Source organism: Gouania willdenowi, chromosome 12 (genome assembly GCF_900634775.1).
Source record: "Gouania willdenowi chromosome 12, fGouWil2.1, whole genome shotgun sequence".
NCBI classification, from domain to species: domain Eukaryota; kingdom Metazoa; phylum Chordata; class Actinopteri; order Blenniiformes; family Gobiesocidae; genus Gouania; species Gouania willdenowi.
In genome coordinates this window covers 16,770,904-16,791,573 of record NC_041055.1, presented here as the reverse complement: position 1 = coordinate 16,791,573, position 20,670 = coordinate 16,770,904, and the positions used below count along the sequence as shown (strand labels likewise).

Here is a 20,670-nt window from a genome sequence, read left to right as displayed (position 1 = left end):
TGTCTTCATCAAAACTCCTAGTCCACCCTTCACAGACATGTGGACTAACTTTTGTTGTTACCTTTCTGGGTCCCATCACACCCAAATTATGCTTACAGTCCAATCCCTGAACACCGATAAAAAACAGCTGCAGGCAGATTTGATCTGGATCCATTTGGGTTGTATATAGACGTGCATTGGGAGACTCTACGTCTGGGGATTGTCATCTGAACAGCAGGACGACTTTAGGTACAGAGCCAGTGTGTAGTTAGAAGCACGAGTCCTTTAAAGTTGATATACTGAGTTTCTGAGAAATGTCTTGATGTCCTGCCCTAAACAGCTTCACTTCCTCCCACTGCCTCTGCCAATCTCTCAGAAGCCATGCCTCTGGTTTTCTGTACGCGCATCACGGAACATATCAAGGTCACATTCACATAGGTCTATGGGTCAGGTAAAATCATATTTACCTGTTAGCTGTTGTGACAAGCAGTTTATTTTTTTTCTTGCACAGTTACGCATTTACTTTGATTGACAGACTCTGCTAGAGGAAGTCGAAGCCTATTGGCTGGGCGATCACGGCGCTCGTTTCCATTTGTATGGGGTCTATACATTGATGTATATGGATGACCACAGCCAGTAGACCAGTTAGGTATTTTTTCAAATTTTAAAAGAATGATACATAAACATAGATTTATCAGAAACTCTGGATATCAGCTTTAAAGACCAAAGGACTCAAGAAATCATCATCCTTCTTGAGTTTTTACAGTTTTTCTTTTATCTCAGTTCCTTCAGATAAGAAATTTAAAACTTGAAGTAGTCTAGGAGCCATACATTGATAGTTCGCTCATTATATAAACAGTACAATGCTAATGTAATTAGCAAGCTACCATTGACAGATTATAAACTTTGCTTTTGAATCATTTCTAATCAACTAAAGTGCAAAACCAAGTACTTAACTTATGTGTTTAATTTGATGATCAATGCTTTCCCAATAAGTATTTTCCCCTCCAAATACCAAAACGATTACAAATCATTCAATGCACCCATTTGGAGAGGCATATTTTGGCCCCTGGGTTTTAAGTTTGACACATATTTTAGAGTCATACTGCATTCATCATTTTGCCAGTCTTCCACGTCATTTTTATACTCTGAGCTCATTCAAGGCCACTGGACTTGCTTGAAATGTATCTTAAATACATTTCACCTTAGAAGTGAAGAAGCCTCTTGTGTGATATGAGATTTCTTCAGACCACATTTAGAACAAGTCAAGTTTCCTTTACTATTTACCATATATAACCCTATAAGGCCAATTTAAAAAAAAAAAAAATATATATATATATATCAAAACTGGACAGTGTCAGCAGGTTATGTTGAATTTCGGTTAAAAACTGAATATTTGACGAAAAGAAAAAAAGTGAACAAAAATATCAATATCAGGTCAGCGATCATGATTTTACATGAATTAATGGGGCTTAGAATGAGGGAAATATAAGAGGTATGAGTGAGAATATGCATACATAGATTATTTTTGATAGTATGAATGTTTTATACATACAAAACATCAAGATTTGCCATTGTAACCCGACAGCCCAGAGAAAGACGAATCCTCCCAGGCCTGGTGTAACTATAACTTATCAGAAGGAAAGCCCTTACTCAGCTGATTAAAGATGGATCGGGTTACACATTGCAGTGCAGCCCTCTAGCTACACGCTGAGTTACAACTGTCATCAGTGAAGTGCCTCTAATTACCCCGATGTGATTCTGTCTGCTCATCGTAGATTGGCCTGCTGCTGGATACACGACTGGAAAAATGGCTTTGGTCCATCAGCAGATTAAACACGGCCTTAAATCTCAGCAGGTCAGATTGTATCTCTCAGAATTGGCTTTTAGATTAAGGACTGGAGTGTTATCTACGGGCTGGGGCTGGTTCCTGCTACTATGGGAGCTGTACACACTTAAAACAGCAGTTTTATATGATAAAACTGCTAAAAACATATGTACCAACAAACTCTACATTAAAAACAAATACCAAGTCAGAGAATAATTTGGTTCTAGAAGTATTTTACAAACACTAATGAAATGTAGTGAAAGCCACACTATCACTGTAAGCAGTGGAGCGCCCAAAAAAGGCTGCACGGCTCTTCTGGGCTGCTGGAAATCCTTTTCCTCTTCTCCACCCTGGACCCCGTGCCAAACACCCCTCCCCTAGACCCACTACCCACCCCCCTGCCCACACGCTATATTCTCGAGCTCTTTTGCAACTTGTTTTGTTTTTTGGTGCATGTATGCTGAGGAGGTTTTTTCCTAGTTTTATACGGTCCTCCCCAATAGGGAACTCAGTTTAAAACCTGCATTTTCCCCTCACCTCTCCATCTGTTGTTCTCCTATTTTCCATCTAAATACAGGGCGCCGCTCTTGTGGCGCACAACAGATCTCCCGCTCCTGTCCTTCCATGTTATACAGGTCTGTTGTATGTGATTTTCATGAACGGGATGAAACTTTCAAGAAATTTTGTTGCTCTGTAATATGTGCAATGACAAATAAAGCTATTCTATTCTAAAAGGAGGTGGAGCCTGACAAAGTGCAGAGTGGGAAAAATAGGCCTTTTCACACTCTTGGAAATCTTGCTCTCGTTCAGTTCTCGTGCGTGACTTCAATGGTCCAGAGAGATAAACTTGCCTTGGCTGACGAGTCTGACAGAGATTTAGATTATTTTATCCGTTTGAGCGTTGATTCCCTGAAAGATTGTTTACAAAAACGTGGTAATAAGGTCTCCAAGGCAGAAATGCTGAGTAAGATGCTAAAGCTAATGCTGCACACAAGCTGAAAATTCAGGTTTTTCCTGATTTTTTAAACAGTGACCAATCGGATGATCATTGTGTTTTCACTTATCGATCTGTTTAGTGTCCATCTTGTTCACTTCCTTCAAATTTGTAAATTTAATTAAAATAATAGTAATTTACAAATACTCAGACACTTTACAGTTAAAGGAGATATGTCATGCTTTTAAATCCTTCCTTTTTACATATAAATCATACAGTTGTGGTCTATATAAAGCAGAACTGCAATGCTTGGGTCTGAATTCCTCATTATTATAGCTCCACAGGCCCCTTTTCTGATGTGCTTCTAAGAGCAACTCGTTTTGGTGCGGTCTCTTTAAATACAAATGAAACACTTCATACTCCGCCCCCTCTCCAGGTTGCAGAGGTGACACTCGGTTCAACTCCACGCTGTTCGGCCATTTTTGTAGTTTGATAGAAGAGATACGATTGTCTCGCGGCACAGAAAATGTTTATTCACACGTTATTTGCAAAATGTCAACAACGGAAGACTTGTCCATCCAGCCTTACATGTTCGAGCCACAGTCGGACCCGGCGGAGCGAGATGAAAATGAAGATGATGAACCTGTAGAACCCTAACAAGTGAGCTCACACAAGCACCGAGCTAACGCTAGCGCCAAGCTAACGTCACAAAATGCATTTTAATACAGTCTTTTCGGAGACAAAAACGGCAAAATTAAATGACTAATGAAAACTTCAGACTTAAATTAAATCACGTAGGCCATATCATCAAGGATCTAAAACGAGCACACAGCGCTAACATATGAAGACGGTGCAACTGCTAATGCTAACAAAACAATGACAGGGACGTCTTATGACACTTTTTAGCGTTATTTACAGCTTACCGAAGTGCTCTGTTCGTCGACTCCAAAGATAGAAGGAATTGACCCCTCAATCAGACGAAGTCTTTCGGCAAATCCTTCTTTATACTGGCGAAGCAGTCATTCTTGAAGTGCTTCGCGCACACAAAAATGACCTTACCCACAGATGTGGGTACATTTCCGTGAAAAATAAAACTCAACCAGGCACTTCGAAAAGGTTCTGATGCTGGGAGACGGTGTAAGGAAGCGTGTGGGTTACTACATCCAACAACCAAACATTTTGACTTATCCTCTCGTAACTTCAGCATCCTTGAGCTTGGACTACAAAATAAAAGCGAGAAATAAAAATGGCGGATTGCTCGAAGTGTTGGGCCTGGAGTCGATGTCCTAATTTGGCAGTTCCGCTGCAAATACTGTGACGTTATTGTTCAAAAAACGTAATAGAGAATTGAAAAATTGAAACAGATTGAAAAATATGACCAAAACAGAACATATCAACGGAGCACCTGAAGAGACTAATTTGAACTTTTCTGTACTTCTAAACACTCTAAATATACAACAAAATGCATTTAAGGGCTAAAAAAGTGGATTTAGCATGATATGTCCCCTTTAAAACAACTACACAAGTCAAAAATGAAACCAACAATAATAAAGGTAAATACAGAAAAAATACATAATCATAAGTTACAAGCTTGGGAGAAGGAGTGTGGAAGTAAGGGATGTTTGTCGCTTTGATACTGCTTCTCTCATCGGTTTTACAAAAGTGCTTGGATATGTGCATCATTCCCTGGTAGAGTCTAAATTGAGCCCAATGGAGACCCAGATAGTCGGTGTTTTCGTGCACCAGGGGTCACCTGTGTGGAAGCTGCCCTTGCTTCTATACTGCTTCTGAGCTACTCCCATCGTTTTTTAAAAGTGCTCCGATCGGCCAAAAATGGCATCAGCGAAAAACCGTGGTCACCTCCTCGAGTCCGAATATGTGTATTATTATTATGTATTAATAATATAAAGACTATGAATGAGCTTTACATCCCTCTCAACCTATCACGCATGGACAGTTCCAGAGTGTTTAAAGGCGTATCGGCAGAAAGGATGAAGAATTGAATGAAATAAAATGTGGTAAATGAGGAGAAGAAGAAGAGATGACAAAATAGCATGTGGCTATGATAGAAAAAAGTTTGTAAACAAGTGAAAACACTCAAACTGTGGAGACAAATATCCCACAGCCATCTGGTGTCTGGGCGAAAAAACAGATAACAAAATGATTGTCAGATAGGCCGTTGCGGTTTTAAATTAAAACTGCTACAAACAATGCTTAACCCAACAGCAGGCACAAAAAAAGGTCTGCCATGTTGCTCCTGCACCGGCAAGATATGGAAGTTCAGCCAGTCGGAAGAGGAACAATTAAATGGTGGAAGAAGTCAGGAGAACATTACACTCTCACAGAATTTATGATTCTGGGTAAGCTTTTAAACAGATAAATTCAGCAAAAAGATGAATAAATCTAAGACAGAAAATAAACAAAGCTTATTAATCTTGTCGATTTATTATCTTGCTTGAAATCAACAATTATCCAGAAAAATCAATGAATAATAAACAACTTGAAAAAACCAAAGCAATGTCAACATCTTGTAATACAAAATGAACAGTAACTTAAACATAACAATACATTATAATTTAAGTGCCATTCAGGACTCTCAAGCTCATTTAATGGTTAAAAGCAATGATAATGAACTGCTACAGTGTAGCTTAAAAATTTGAATAAGCATGAAATCCCAAACAATAGATACAATGGTTTTGTGTTTAGACCATAAAAATCTGAGAGTATCAAAGACAGTCTTTTCCATGCACTGATTTCTCTATTGTGATGTTGATCCTTTGATTTAGAAGGGTACTTTGCTGGTCCACTGACACCTGGCTCAGGAAACATTAGAGCAGCTCACCTGGTCTAAGTTTTACAAGCGTGAGGATCTGACAGACAGCATGCCTCACAAAAACAGAAACACCGCACATCAAATGACCAGGGAATCATATTAACACAACAAAACGACTCCGGCCCTCTATGTCCTATTTAATATGTCAGAGAGGGGCTTTTAAATGTGTATAATGTAGCCACATGATGTCTGCTTAACATCCAGGCACTCAAAAAACCTCAAAGCAACGTAATGGATTCTTTTTAACATGTTCCCCCCAATAAAGTCACAGTTTTGCTTCTTTCTTCTTTATTTCATTTTTTTTTTTTTTTTTTTTTACAACATATGCTAAAGCCCATTATGTTTTTATGTTCACATCTACAGAAATTAAGCACAACATCTTAATGTGAAAGCAATGTGAAAGACACAATGTCAAGTAGCTGTTTGTTTGTGAGTGGGTGGCAATTTGTTAACTACGGTACTTTGATTTATAGTGTGTTTATTTCAAACTTGAATGAGGAAATAGAAAACCCAAACAAAACAAAAAAGATACATATATAAACCGTGTATGTACACAGTACATACTAGAGGTCGACATATCGACTTCAAGTATCGCCCATCGGCTGTATTTTTTTTTTTTTTTTTTTTTTTTTTTTTTAAAATCGGTGTCAGCATCAGCCTTTGGAAATCCCATATGGGTCAACCTCTAATACACACACTTTATTCAGTAGCCACAAAAATGCTTTTGGTGACACACCTAATTAGTGAGCCGTCATATAGAGCTGTGACACAGAATGCTTAGATATTGTAAAAATGCTGTTTTTGCCACAGAAATGTTGATGTAAGTAAGCAGGTAAATCGGTGTATCATTCGTTCATTTTTTTTTTCATTATGTAACAAAAACTTGAAAAACAAAAAAAACACTCATTATTTGATATTTGTTTCCAAAACCAAAATGAAAAAACGGAAAACGCCTTGTTTTTCAAATTCAAGCTATTTTGCTTCGGTACAGAAAACGAAAAATGGAAAACAAACACCATTATTCGTTATCTCCATTACCGATTTGCCACAGCCAATGGATGGGGTGTGGCCACATTCACCCTGTAGAATCTGGAGAAAGGGTCCGGCGATGCCCTTGAGGCCGCGGCACAGATGTCCTCCAGGAGCACTCCCCTCAGTGCAGCCCATGACGTAGTAACACTCCTGGTAAAGTGGCACCGTACACCAGATGGGAGGAGACGGTTACTTGCCCGATATGCATGGGCAATCACATCGACAATCCAGTGGGACAGGCGCTGTTTGGAGACAGCACCACCCCTGTTCGGTCCACCATAACAGAGAAAGAGCTGATCAGACCCACGAAAGCCTACAGTAGCTGCAATGTAGGCTCTCAGGGTGCACACTGTGCACAACAGGTCAGACTGGACCTCTGGCTCCACGGAAGAAGGGTTGAACCGTGCAAGCCAAATGGGCTGGTTGAGGTGAGCACGGGACAGCACTTTAGGGAGAAAAGCTGTGTTCGGCCACAGAGTAACTCCTGAGCCGTCCGAATTCCACCTCAGACATGTGTCGCTGATTGACAGGGTGTGCAGCTCACTGACACGCTTTGCGGAGGAAATAGCCAGAAGGAACGCAGTCTTACGGGTAACTCACTTCAGTGCTGCTTGTGCCAAGGACTCAAATGATGGAAGGCACAGTGCCTCCAGCACCAGGGGAAGATCTTATGCTGGAGACCTCGTGGCTCTTGGAGGATGCAACCTCCAAGCTCCTCTCAAGAAAAGGGACACCAGCTTGTGGCTACCAATCGTGCCATTGTCAACCATCATATGTCGGCAAGATATTGCTGCGACATCGACTCTTAGCGTTGAATGAGAAACCCCTTTGTCCAGAAGGGACTGGAGGAAGTCCATAATAGTTGGCACAGGGCAGTGCACAGGGTCCATGTCCCGCCTTGTACACCAGTCGGAAAACAGTATCCATCTGTTCTCATACTGGAGGCGAGTAGACTGCGCTCTCGCATTCATTATAGTATATCTAACTGGGTTGGCACAGACACCTAAGAGCGTCTCGGGCCCCCCAGTGGCCAAACGCACAGTTGAAGGCATTGCGGATTGGGGTGCCAAATCTGCCCGGCCAGTTGGGACAGGAGATCCCTCATGTCGGGAAGGTGCCACTGTGCGCCCTTAACAGAGGCTATGCAGCAGCGGAAACCAGCTCCTTCCTGGCCAGAAGACAGCAACAAGCAGGATCCTGTGGCCCTCCTGAAGGGCCCTGTGGAGTACCAGCCGAATCAGAGGAAATGGAGGGAAGGCATATAAGAGGCCATCCGGCCAAGGATGAACCAATGCATCCTGGCCTAGATGACTGGTTGTCTCGGCCAAGGAAAACCACAGAGGGCAGTGGGTCGACAGCTCTGAAGTGAAGAGGTCCACCTCTGCTCTGCCGTATATGCTCCATATAATGTTTGTTACCTCCGGGTGGAGGTCCCACTCCCCTGACGGAGGGAGAGGAAGTCTGCAAAGTGGTTCTGCTCTCCTGGTATATGCATTGCTCGTATGCTGATCAAGCTGGGGGCTGCCCATGTGAGGAGCTCCCTTGCCACTTCCAGCAGCCGTGCAGACTTGGTACCGCCCTGATGGTTTATGTGATATACTGTTGAAGTGTTGTCTGACTGCACAAGGACATGCTTGTCCCTCAGATGTGGAAAGAAGTGCCTGAGAGCTAGGTGAACCGCACGCATCTCCAACACATTGATGTATACACCTTGGTCTTCGAGAGGGCAACGCCCATGGGCCGTCCTGCTCTGCCACACTGCACCCGATCCTGAGGGGCATATGTCTGTGGTAACGGTCTCCCTGCGAGATGGAACAGAGCCTATAGGGACACCTCTGAGCATGTAAGCCCTGTCCCTCCATGGAGTCAGGGTGCAGAGACACTGTTGTGAGACCTTGAGCTTCCTGCTCCTGTTTTGCTTGGCATCCAAGTGAAAGCTGTTCAGCCACCTCTGCAGCGGGCGCAGCGACAGCAAGCCCAGAGGAACTACCCCCGAGACTGACGTAGCTTGCCTAAAAGACGTAGGAAAGAGACATAGGTCAGCCAGCGGCCCTCTCTGCATAAGGCGAGCTGGTGAAAAATATCATCCACACGGTGAGGGGAGGGTTTTGCTGTCATTGTTACACTGTTCACTAAAACCCCAATGAAATTTGTGACCTGGGATGGCACCAGGCAACCCTTTTCCACATTCACCTTGAGTCCAAGTCGAGCCACATGGGACAGGAGACGCTCTGCGTCTTGTGACACCTGGGCCCGGGATGGAGCACAGATCAGCCAGTCGTCCAGGTACGGGAGAACCTTCAAGTCCTGAGACTGTAGATGTGCTAGGGCTGCAGACACACCTTGTGAAGACCTTTGGGGAGAGAGAACTGCCAGCGGTGGCCGTGGTATGCGAAGCACAGAAACTGCCTGTGTTGCTGAGCAATTGGGAAGTGAAAGTACGCGCCCTTGAGGTCTATCGATGTGAACCAGTTCCCATAAGCACCGTTTTGAGGACCTCTGCTGTGGTTAGCATGTGGAAAGGTATGACCTTCATAAATTTGTTCAACCCTCTAAGGTCTAGAATTGGGTGTAATCTGCCTGTTTTTTTGCCACTAGAAAATACGTTGAGTAGAACCCTCTATGACCTGACCGAGGGTCTACAGGCTCGATGGCGCCTTTGGCCAGGAGGGCGGACAGCTCCTGGTCTAATGCGAGAGCCATTGCCAGGTCACTGATGGATCTCATTCTGACACGGCTGGATGTGGGGGGCAGAATTGAAGTTTGTACCCGTGGGTTAGGGTGGAAACCACCCACGGGTCTGAAGCATGAGTAGCCCACTGTTGGAGCTGCTGATGCAAAAAATACACGACCACCGGCCCAAAGGCCTCAATCTCTGCTCCCCCGGCCCCTCAGGGCCCTAGTGGGAAGGCTGACAGGTTCTGGAGCTCGAAATTGTCTGGGGGGCAGGCGAGCAGAGCCCCGAAAGTCCCGGGCTGGTCTCTGTGCGGGACGCTGGGCATCACGGCGACCAGTAGAGTGGGTTGTCGGTGGCACGTGGGTGTGAAAAACAGCCAAGGGACCCCTAAGCCTCCTGGCCGGGGGTCTATCAGGAGGAGACATCCGGCTGCTGCCTAGTTTGCCACGCCTGGATGATTCGTTCCAGCGCTTCCTGGGCTGCTGGACCAAATATCTCCCCCGGTTCGACCGGGAGGCTTTGCAGCATTCTCCTGGCTGCCTCCGTTAAGTTTGACTGGGTCAGCCATACCTGACAAGCTTGGACTAAGATGGATTATTTGCCCAAGCTCTCTAGACATGAGCCCAAAAGCCCCCAATGAGGCACCACAGAAGGTGACCGCATCGGCACGTACACGGCCCTCCTGCAGTGAGGCTGAGAGGGCCAACATGAGGTGTGATAGGGAGATTCCCATGCGACCAGCACGTGCTCCAGCATCATAAGCCTTCGTGAGAAGGTCATTGGTTATTTGACACTGAGGTTGAGGGCACCAAGCATCCCTTTCCAGTGCTTCATCTGGGGACACAATAAGAGAAGCGATGGCAGGCTCGATGGCCGGAGTACGATCCAGGCCACCCCCACTGCATTATGCATGGCTGCCAGGGTCTGCCCATCTGCAGAGTGACGGAAGCAAGCCTTACTGTCCCTCCAACAGGACTGTAACTCCTTCACATTCTGAATGTGGAATAGCGAAGGCTGCGGGGGCAGGCCTGCGCCTAAAGAAGGCGCTTGCAGGTGCTGCCTCTGCCTGCTGTGGGACAGCTGTGTGCAGCCGCTGTAGAGCCAGGGGCATGACAGCGCGCATGGAGTTGTCTTCCACCTCGGCCCCTGAACTCTGGTCTGAGGAGTGGGAGCCCTGCTCAGACATCTGGGATCCGACATCCAAATTATACCCATAATCACAGAAATGGCTAGCCAAAGCTGCCAAAGAGAGTGTATCCTCCTCGGGCAGCAGCATTGGCATTGGAGGAGAGAGTGCCGCATCAGCCACCAGGGGAATAACCGGCTGGCTGTCGGCCAGCAGAGATCTCATCTGGGCCAATTCAGCAGACAGCTGCTCGGCTTTAGAAGATAACCCACTATGGTCAGACTTCGTTCTCTTCCTGGAAGGGGCAGCTGCCTCTGCCCGCCTCTTAGAGCGTGGATGAGGGGCCGGAGGTGGCTGGCCTGGCGGGAGGTCGACTTCGGCTACTGAGCCTTCCACCCCCGCCAACCTGGCAACCCTCGCTGGTCGAGGCAAGTAGCTGCAGTTCATGCAAGGTTTGCCTGACAGCGCCTCCCGCAGGTGTTCAGGACCAAGGCATGCAGGGCATAGGTCGTGGCCATCCTCTGGCCGTAAAGAAGCCCCACAGGATGTGCAGATATGAAGATATGAGAGCCATCCATTGTAGCTGCACTGAGAAGCCACTAATTTCAACACAGCTATTCTAGCTCAAGAGAGGGAGGGGGCGGTACGCAGCCTGTCTAGTATCACCATGCACTCCTCGGCTTAGCCTGAGAGCAGACGCCGTAGATTGGGCGAGTATAGGGACCGCATACTGGGGAAGGGAGTGCGCATGCTGCCTGCACACTAGAGGCCAAAATATACTAAACAAAAACAACCACTGTACTGTGGTCCTCACCCGAACTGGGCTCTTTAACAGAGGATGACGCTAGCTTACAGCCGGTGAAGCTAATGTAAACAAATCCACACTGGGCTCTGGGCGTGCGCACACAACCCACCAGCAAACAAATAAAGTTGGCTAACTTAAACTTCGGGAATAGGCTGCGCAAACGCAGCAGTCACCGACTCATTCAGTGCCAGCCATTTTCAGAACTTTTACCCCACTCAGTGCCAGCTGTTTTTGAGCATTTTGACTGATTTTAAAGACCCACAGAATATTTTGTACTATGACAATCTGAAATCAGATTCTGAAAGATTGAAGCCTCTACTTTCATCAGAAAAAAAAAATTGTTTCTGGCTCGTTTCGTTCTTTTGTAATCAGCTGTTGAATAGAGCAATTTTAACAAATCTTCAGTCAGTGACTTCAAAGCTATTTTTTTGCTTAGTGACAACTCTAATATCTGAACATTGTTTCCTTATATAAAACAAAACAAAAAAAAACACTGATATAGGGCATTTGATGAGAAAATTATTATCATTTTGCTATCTGGGTCAGAGTTAATAGATTTCTTTCTGTATTTTGGCGTTCGCGGACATTCCGAGTCTCACTGCCCCGTATTTTTTAATCGTTTTATCTCATTATCGCCATACTCCAATAATCCACTAAAGTTCCACACATGCTCTGGTCAGCTGTGCGCTGGTAGGAACATTGACATCATTTCGCGCCATTTTCTGTCTCGTAAACTCCTTTCCTCTCCCTCTGAGCTCTGCATCCAAAGGTGCACTGCTACCACCTACATGTTACCTATTATTTTGCTATCTGGCTCACAGTTAATGCCCACCCACCCCCCGTTGATCACACAGACGTTATTTCCTCTTCCTCTCAACATGCAGCGATGACTGTTTTGGCTCGGTTAGTTGACAGTTTTATCTCACAATCGCAACATTATGAATAATCCACTCAGGTCCACTTACTGTATGTTCTGTATTAGTATGTGGTGCTGTTAGCTGCTGGATACTTGATAATATCACTCCGTAGCACGATAATCTCACTCGTTCCTGCTTCTTCCTCCTTAGCTAAGGTAGCATCAGTGGCTAATCTCTCATCTAAAGGTGCGCTTCTGCCACCTTCAGGGCACCAGTTGGTTACTACATCACATTACAGCTTAGATATTGATGGACTGAGCATTTGAATTTGAAATGATGAGTTATCTCGTCAATGGCACTGAGTGAGTTAAAGACAAACCGTTGGTCTGCCGAATAAGAGGCTACTTACCTTGTCAGCATGTGTCGTCGGCACCAAACACAAACCATGTGCTGGGGGGAGGCGGCGCTAACGCGGCCTGTGCCAACAGAGGTTGCTATTGGGTGAAGTTAACGCGAGCCAAACACTCACCATTGCAGCTCCTGGAGGGCAAATGCACGCTGCTACGACCTACCACAGTCGCAGAGCTACTAACGACGGCAGCTGTATGCACAATCTTCCAGCAAACTGCGCGCAATTAGAAAAAAGGAAAGTGCCCTGGAGTGATACCTGAAGATACAAACTTCCTCCGGGTCATCCAGGGGTCACGGGTGACATTGTTGGTATAAATAATTGCACTGCTCATGCGAGAAGGTGAATATTCAGTGCTTAAAGCACCGCCTCTGGCGGTCAACAGAGATGAAATAACCCTAAAGCCAACGTGGGCATCTGGCGGCCCGGGGGCCACATACAGCCCTCAGTCTAATTTTGTGGGTCCCCCAAAAAATGTAGGTGAAAATGTTGGAAGAAATATGAAACCAAAAATAACTTAAAAAAAATAAATAGAAAAAATAAAAATCAATACAATTATGAAAAACACACAAAACAACAAATACACAAAAAACTCCTGTATCAATGCTCACTCAGATTGGTCAATAATACTGACATTACTGTTGATAATGTCGTCGTCAAATCTGTCTGTAGAGTATAAGAACTTTGCTTCAAAACCGCTAAGATCTTTTTGTTTCTACTGTAGTTAAGGATCCAGGAAGCTCAATTCTTATTCCATTTCCACATGGAACCAGCAGCAGTGTAAAGCTGCCATGACCTGCGCAACATATTCTAAATTAAGTATAAACATAACCAGTGGCATGGCTTTGTCTGTCCTTCACTTACCGCAAACTGAGCACAGGAGTCGAGCTCTGCTCTCTTAGCCTCAGGCTCTCCAGCATAGGGGCTGCGAAGGGTCTGTAGGAAAAGTGCTGCTTTCCTCTTCCTCTCTGCCTGTAGCTGTTTCTCCTTGGACTCCTTAGAAGCCTGAGCCAACTTCTCTCTGGCCGCCGCCGCAAGACGATCCTCCAACTTCTGCTTGGCTGCGAGAGGAAACATGAGAGGGTAAACACAGGAAAGATGACAAGATTGTAGCCATCATCCTTTTTCTTGTTTCTATCACAGCAAAGTGCACCTTTACTAAAGGAGGGTAGCTGAACAAGGATAGAAACAGAAATAGAAATTCACTCGAGGAAAAAAAGACCAGAAAGAAAGAAACGAAAACAAATTTACAACTGAATAAAGTTGTGCCATTAGTGGGATTCCTGCAGCGTTTCTGATGTGCCACCAGTTACACACGGATCATTTCTCAATACATTTAACAAACCTTGAACAAATCTCAAACTTAAAGACACATGGAAACATCATTTTCTCCAACTGAATGTTTCACAAGGAAAAAGGAAAGCAGGCGTGTGGAGATTAAAGGACTTCACGGATAAAGTGGAGTGAAGAAAAAAAAGACGCATGGAAAAAGAAAGCAGGTTATTACGGTTAAGGGAGAAGATAGTGAGGACACTGAACAGTAAAATCAAAGTGAACAGTGCGTGTATGTTCACGTGCTTGCTTATGTGGATCTTGTTGGGTTCTTTCTTTCTTATTATGGACTCTATATTTTGCTAAGCGCTTTGAGATGACTGTTGCAATTTGCGATTTACAGAGTATAAATAAAGTTAAATTGAATTGAATGTGTTCAAGGCAAATTATCTTGAAAGACAGCTTGTTGGGTTAGCATTAGCAACCTCTGAGGCCATGCAAACTATATAGGAGGAGAGAGAAATGTGTTCACGACTATGCATGTTTTTTCCTTGCAAAATATAAAACAAAAAAATGATCATAAAGCATTATTGTGACTGTCACCAACCCTCCTTAAAGATGCAGTCTGCAACTCATAAAAGTGACTTTTTGTCATATTTGCTAAAGCTGTCACTATGTAAAGACAGCTTTACATGAAACTAGTAGTTCCTGTGTGTGTATCTGACAGCTGTTGCTCACAGTCCCCGCCCCTTTCCGGTGGCTGAAGCGCAGTCTTTTTTACAGTGTATGATGGAGTAGAAGGTGCATGTGTTGTTAGTGAGCTGCTGTAAGTGACACTGTGTTTTTGATGCTGTTGCAGAGAGAGAAGCGCTGCAATAATATGCTTGATAGAAACCTTTTTCTCCCTCTAAAGTTAGTTTATTGAACATGTTTGTTACACTGGGTTACAAATACAGAGTAGCCAGTATTAAAGCACAAAGTGACAAGATGTGCCAATTCAGATATTTTTATATTGCATTATATTTGAACTAGATCTATATTTGAGAAAGTAAACATAAAGAAAACAGTTGTTTGGGATTGTGTGTGGTGTTTTACTTTGAAAAAGAATAATAATTGTTTAAGCTCTTTGAGCTTTCTGCCTCTTCCTGTACTGTATATCTATTTCTGTGCTATGAATTGGGTTTTTTTTTAAATTGTGCAAAATAGATGAATAAATGAATTAAAAAATGTAACTAATCAGTATTTTTTTATTTTCTCATAACTAGAAATTTCAGGCGACCTCACATGGTGTCACAACCCCGAGGTTGAAAAACCCTGTAAGGCTTAGGTGTTATGAAAGCAAACATTTCTAAGTTATGTCACAGCAAGACATCCAAGACGTGTTTTTGCGTGGAAGAGCCACAACTAGTCCCCAGGCCACACCCATGTTTGAGTAAAGAATGCTTTAAAAAAACAATATTAACTAATGAAATGCAAAATCAACAAGCTGACTTACTGGAGTGTTGTTGGCAAATAATGATGAATAGTATTAATCACTTTGAAATATATTTATAATTAGGCTCAGTGTGTCAAAAAATGTCAGAAAAAAAGTGAAATAAATGTAAAAACTAGTTAATGACTTAACTAGTTTTTAATATTTATTAAGGTTATGAATTAACTAGTATTTTTTGGGGGGGTAAATTCATTCATTGTGCCCTAGTTTTCAATATCAGTACAATTCACTTAAATAAATCTTTTGTCACCAATTTTTGTGCAATTTAAGGAATTTTGTGCCATTGTTTGTGAGAAATTGCACAGTTCTTTCCACAATTTAAAATCAAAAAATGACTGAATTCATGAGTTTGTTTAATTAAATGGCTGAATTCATCCATTTACAACTGGATTATTTCGTAATTTACACAATAATTCATGTTTTCTCTGACATTTTTACTTTCTCCTGCGGGCTGAATTGGATACTCTCGAGGGCCGTATTTGGCCCCCGGGCCTTGAGTTTGGCACTTGTGTTTTAGATTATGTAAGCAAAAATAAATCTGAAGAAGACAACATAACAAAAAATCTACGAATGTCAAAATAATAAAAATTGCTAAAAAAAAAAAACTTTGTAGCTCTGTCTAACATTAATACCATGAGCCATTTCTTCTTATAATTTAACCCTTTGATTTTAATAAACATTGAACTTGCATATAAACATATTGGATACTGCACATATTTGGAACATATCATTACTCAAAGTCCCCACAGACCATTTGTATATATCCAAAACACAGAGGAACGTGTGCAGCCTGTACGATTTACGTACTTATCTCAACAAAACACACTTTATCTGTGTGTGGCCATTTTCCAGCATGTCGATACAGGTTTGTGTTTATCCACCTGCCACTGATTCTCCTGCTATCTGATCAAGTGGGACCCGGTGATTGACAGCCACTTTCCCCCAAAGTAAAGGCAATTCTTCAGGCTTTGATTTGGTTCCTCCGTGGCTGTATGTCGGCTCCAAGAGGCGAGAGGGACAGTTTTACTCTTGTTCCAATGGACTTGGATGGAAAGGTGTAAACACCCACATCAGTATAATTATCCCGCTTGTGTTTTGACCTTGAAAAATGTTAAACCTCTGGGCTATTCATTATCATTTTTAATGATGCTTACACAGTTGGATTCTCTTTTTTTGGATAAATGAAAAATATTGTAAAAATAATAATAATTTCATTCTACCTTAGCTCTTCCCGTACCATATACCATTGTCTTTATTTTTACCCTGTGTGTCTGTGTTTATGTATGCAAAACACTTTTTTTATAAATCAAGATTGATTGATTGATTACAGCTCAGCTTAAGCAGCAGAGTTTGAAGTAAACCTGTAAAATTGTAACATATAATGAATATTTCTAATTATATAAATTATAATGTTAGCATTTTCTAAAGCCTACAATGGTTTGCTTGTGCATTTGATCAGGTCGAGAGTATTTTTAGTCATTTAAGGAAAATAGCTTCATTTTTTGGAAAACGTAGAATTGTTGACCCAAATCTGACCTCTGTGCATTCCCCTCTGACCCTACACTGGAAGCGGGCATGAATATCAAGTTCTCAGCGAAATAAAATGTCGGAAAAAACATTTCAATTGTATTTATTTTCTTATCATTGCACCCGTTTAAAATATTATACACTGTAATAGTGATAAAGGAGTTGCACAATGCATCAATGCTTTAGTTTGGGGCCGAAAGAAACGTATCAATACAGGATTGAAGCAAACAACGTCCAACTTTCTAAATAAAAGAAGAACTACAGGTTTATGGAAAAAAGCTTTGTTGTTCTGAACACTATTGACAGGAGCTTTCAATGAAAATGCATTATTTATTGTTAGAGTACTAACCTGTAAATACATATATGTTTTTCTTTTCAAAGCGCCGGGGCATTGATTTATTTTCGGCTGACTGAGTAGAGCCACTATGTAACACGCTGTATTCTCTAGCAAACAAAAGAGTGAAACAAAGAGACTGAATATATCTTCATTATCCCGTTGGGAGAGACCGAGGAGCTTGGATTCTTCACTGTTTTGCACCCTTTTACTGCAGGCTATATCCTATTTATTATTCACATGTCAAAGATATGTTCCCTTTTTCTGTGCATCACTTTGTAGACGACTTTACAACCCTGCAGTGCTTGGCTGCTGATGCTGAAACTAAAACAGGCACAGTCGCCAGAACACTGGACTCATTTGAAGTCTCAACTTGAAAACTTTCTCTGGTATAAAGAAGAACATGCTTGCAATGTTGAAACCAGAAGTATCCTTGGGCTGCGTGTGGACAAACTCTTCTCTCAAACTATTTATACAAACCTTGCTATGGTATTATTCCCAAAATAACTCTCACTAAAAACCATACACTACTGTTACAGAATTGTGATACAATTCTGGGCTTATAAAAATCACTGTCAAATTTCTGGTTGAAAAAAATTCCATTATATAACTATGTAGTACCCCCATTTGTTTAGGGGTCAAATACTGTTGAACACATCTTGAAACCTGTTGTACGTTGTGTGTATTAATCATTCATTCATTATTCTGCAAAGAAGTGTTTATTTAACCACTACAGCTATATGCCTGTCCTGATGTGTCACGCCTATTAAACTGCCATTATTATAAAAAATGATAGGAAAAATGTTACACAAGAAAAGTTATGACCATCTGGTGCTAATACTTCTATTTTCATAAAAAAGGGATACTGTGTTTTGCTAAAACGCCTTGTGCAACCTTTTACACTGTTGTACTCCCGTTGAACCATGACATCTGCATATATGCATAACCTTTTGTACTCTTGTATGCCATGACATCTGAGTGAACTTGAAGCATCTGTTACACCAGTAAGGCATTGAAAAAAAAAAATGAACTTGTATTCTCTTTTCCTATTCGCTAAGGCGGTCAGGGCATGAATTATGACACACTATCACGCCACGCTTCTTGCTATATATATCTCACTGATTCTTAAGAACGGGAGCTTTTTAGAGGGAGAGCTTTTTAGAGACGGACATTCTAGTTGTTCGGCAGGCCCCTGTCCGTTCTTGTCGGCTGTCAGTTCAGGACTTTGATACTTTGAAACTTGTGATTGACTTTTGATTTTCTTTTTGTTTAATTTTTGTGAAACCTTTAATAAAATATATTAACTATTAAGAAGCCTTCTTGAGTAAATTAACCGCCTGCAATCATCCACCTGAGACAGCGCCCGGGTTTTGAAAAAGATACACTCCTAGACCTCTGGTAAGTGAAAGCCCCCTCGGTTCCTTTCCTCACAGAGAAGGGAAAGGGGGGGGGCTAGCTCATACTGTTGTAAAAAAGAATTGTTTCCAGCTTTGACCTACACTCGGTGGGTCTTAATATCAATCCCACAAAATAGCGAGACGACTCTTAGACTTCCTATAAGAGGAGGTACAATTAGTCTTATCTTTTATTAGAAAACAATAATAAAGGATAGGCAGCCAGCCTCGGTGACAAGGTAGAGGGGGAATTCTTGTATTAAGAACGGCAGTTTTAGATCCCCTACCGTTATAAAGTCCCGCGGGCTATCGACATGGCGCCCATACGTGGAGCTCGACTAAGTTAACCTATTAGTCCGGGAAAAATAAAACGAGTACCGAGTCTAATTAGAAAACCTACGGAGTGTCCCTAAATAAAGGAGTAGAGAGAGAGAGTCTCATTTCCCTACCATACTGCTTGGTAGGAGGAGGGTGAATCGATTGACTTTCACCCTATGAGGAATAAAGGATAACTCAGTACGAAAGTAGTGGAAAAATCTCCAGCTCTTTAGTAATTGTTACTCTGGCAGACCTGATCACCCTGGACAGAGTGTGCAAAGAAAAAGAGTGAGAGATTAGAAGTGTGAGGTCTAACACTTTGAACACGAAATCAGAAAGGTTTCCTTTATTAAAAGAATCAGGTTGAGGTAAGCCTATTCAAACACGCGTGGAATCAGAGGGGAAAAAGGCTATTGAAGCCCTCTTCTCAAGGAGATACCTCAGTCTCCGCTTACGGGAATACTTTGACACGAACGTAAGATAAAGCAATGGCGGAGGGAGTTACCTCCCCATTTTTTTCTCCTGTTCGAAGAGTTTCGACAGGAGGATTGTCAACAGGCTCCACCGGTACTAGGGTACTTAGCAGAGAGATTGAAACCGTGAGATTCAATGACGTGATTACAACAGTAAGAGCAAACCTAAGAGACACATTGGTGGCAGAAATATCAGGGCCAAAATGTACTATTCTAAACCCGAGAAATCCCAGTGGGGAAGACGGTGGCGGAGTAGCAAGATGGGTAGCCACACGATGGCCCATCTCAGTCAATAAGGATATAAACAGGAGAGATATTAAGACAGGAAAGTATTCCAGAAAAACGGCAAACGAAGTAAGGATAGAAAAAGAGGAAATTAAAAATGATGGGGTAATAGCGATAGTTAATGGGTATTACTCTCGTTTTTATGATAAAGATCCAAAATTAAGTTGGGACGAATTAGGAGAAACATTGGAAGCTGTCTTCGAAGCGGTAGAAACAAAAACAGTGGTAACCACTACGTGGGGAGACGGATTGTTCGGATATCCCGACAATATGGCCAGGATAATGATATATGAAGCTATGAGGAATTGGTTAAGCAAAGGTGCAGGACGTCGAATTATATGGGTCCTACAAACCAGAGAAAAATTTCAAGAAGCAAACACCCTCCTGTCTCTGCATCATACAAAAATAGCAAAAATACCTGAGGAGGACCTCGGCTACAAAATAGAAGGATTAAAGGTGTTGTCAAAGACGCGGCCAAGGTCAAAATCAGCAGAGAGGGGCGCAAGGTCTGATACAATAGGAAGAGACGGAGGCAAGGGTCAAATAAAAACAGCAAAGCCACCTCCATATGAAGAACCACAAGCGGGAGCATCGCCGTACAGTACAATAATTACACAAATAATGCCTCTTACTCCCTCAGCCCCTTATTTCACAGACGAGGGCATAATAGATGCACTAATAGAAGAGGGAGACGGAGGTCTAAGTAGTAAATACTTAGTAACTACTGAGGATGAGGGAGGCAGCTCCGGGAGTGAAGAGGAGGATGATGAAGGGCTTGTGCCTTTCAGGGAGGATAATGCACAACAGATGTGGTTAGAGAGGAGAGCTGCAGAAGCCTATCATCAGTATAGAGATGTGACAGGGCCGAGCAATAATGAGAGCAGAGAAAGAGACGCTCTCCTTGAGTTTGAATTAAAGGAATTAAAATTAAGATGTGAAACGGCTGAGGAAGAGCATAGGAATGCTGAAAAGGAAAGGCGGAAAAAAGAAAAAGGGAATCAGGAACGACATCTCAGGGAGTTGCAAATATTAGAAATAAAAAAGAACATCCAAATAAAGGAAGGAGAAATAGCAAACAGATCAGCTTTAGAATTG

The 20,670-nt window shown here is 42.6% G+C and overlaps 1 protein-coding gene across 3 annotated transcripts in view; it reads right to left on the bottom strand.

Moving 5' to 3' along the window:
- The window catches only part of sfswap (splicing factor SWAP), a 93,395-nt gene that overhangs the window by 19,939 nt on the left and 52,786 nt on the right, over positions 1–20,670 (bottom strand). For all 3 annotated transcript variants that reach the window (XM_028462189.1, XM_028462190.1, XM_028462191.1), the window contains exon 14: positions 13,345–13,541. In XM_028462189.1, coding sequence (XP_028317990.1) covers positions 13,345–13,541 — 197 coding nt within the window. The remainder of the gene's footprint in view (positions 1–13,344; positions 13,542–20,670) is intronic.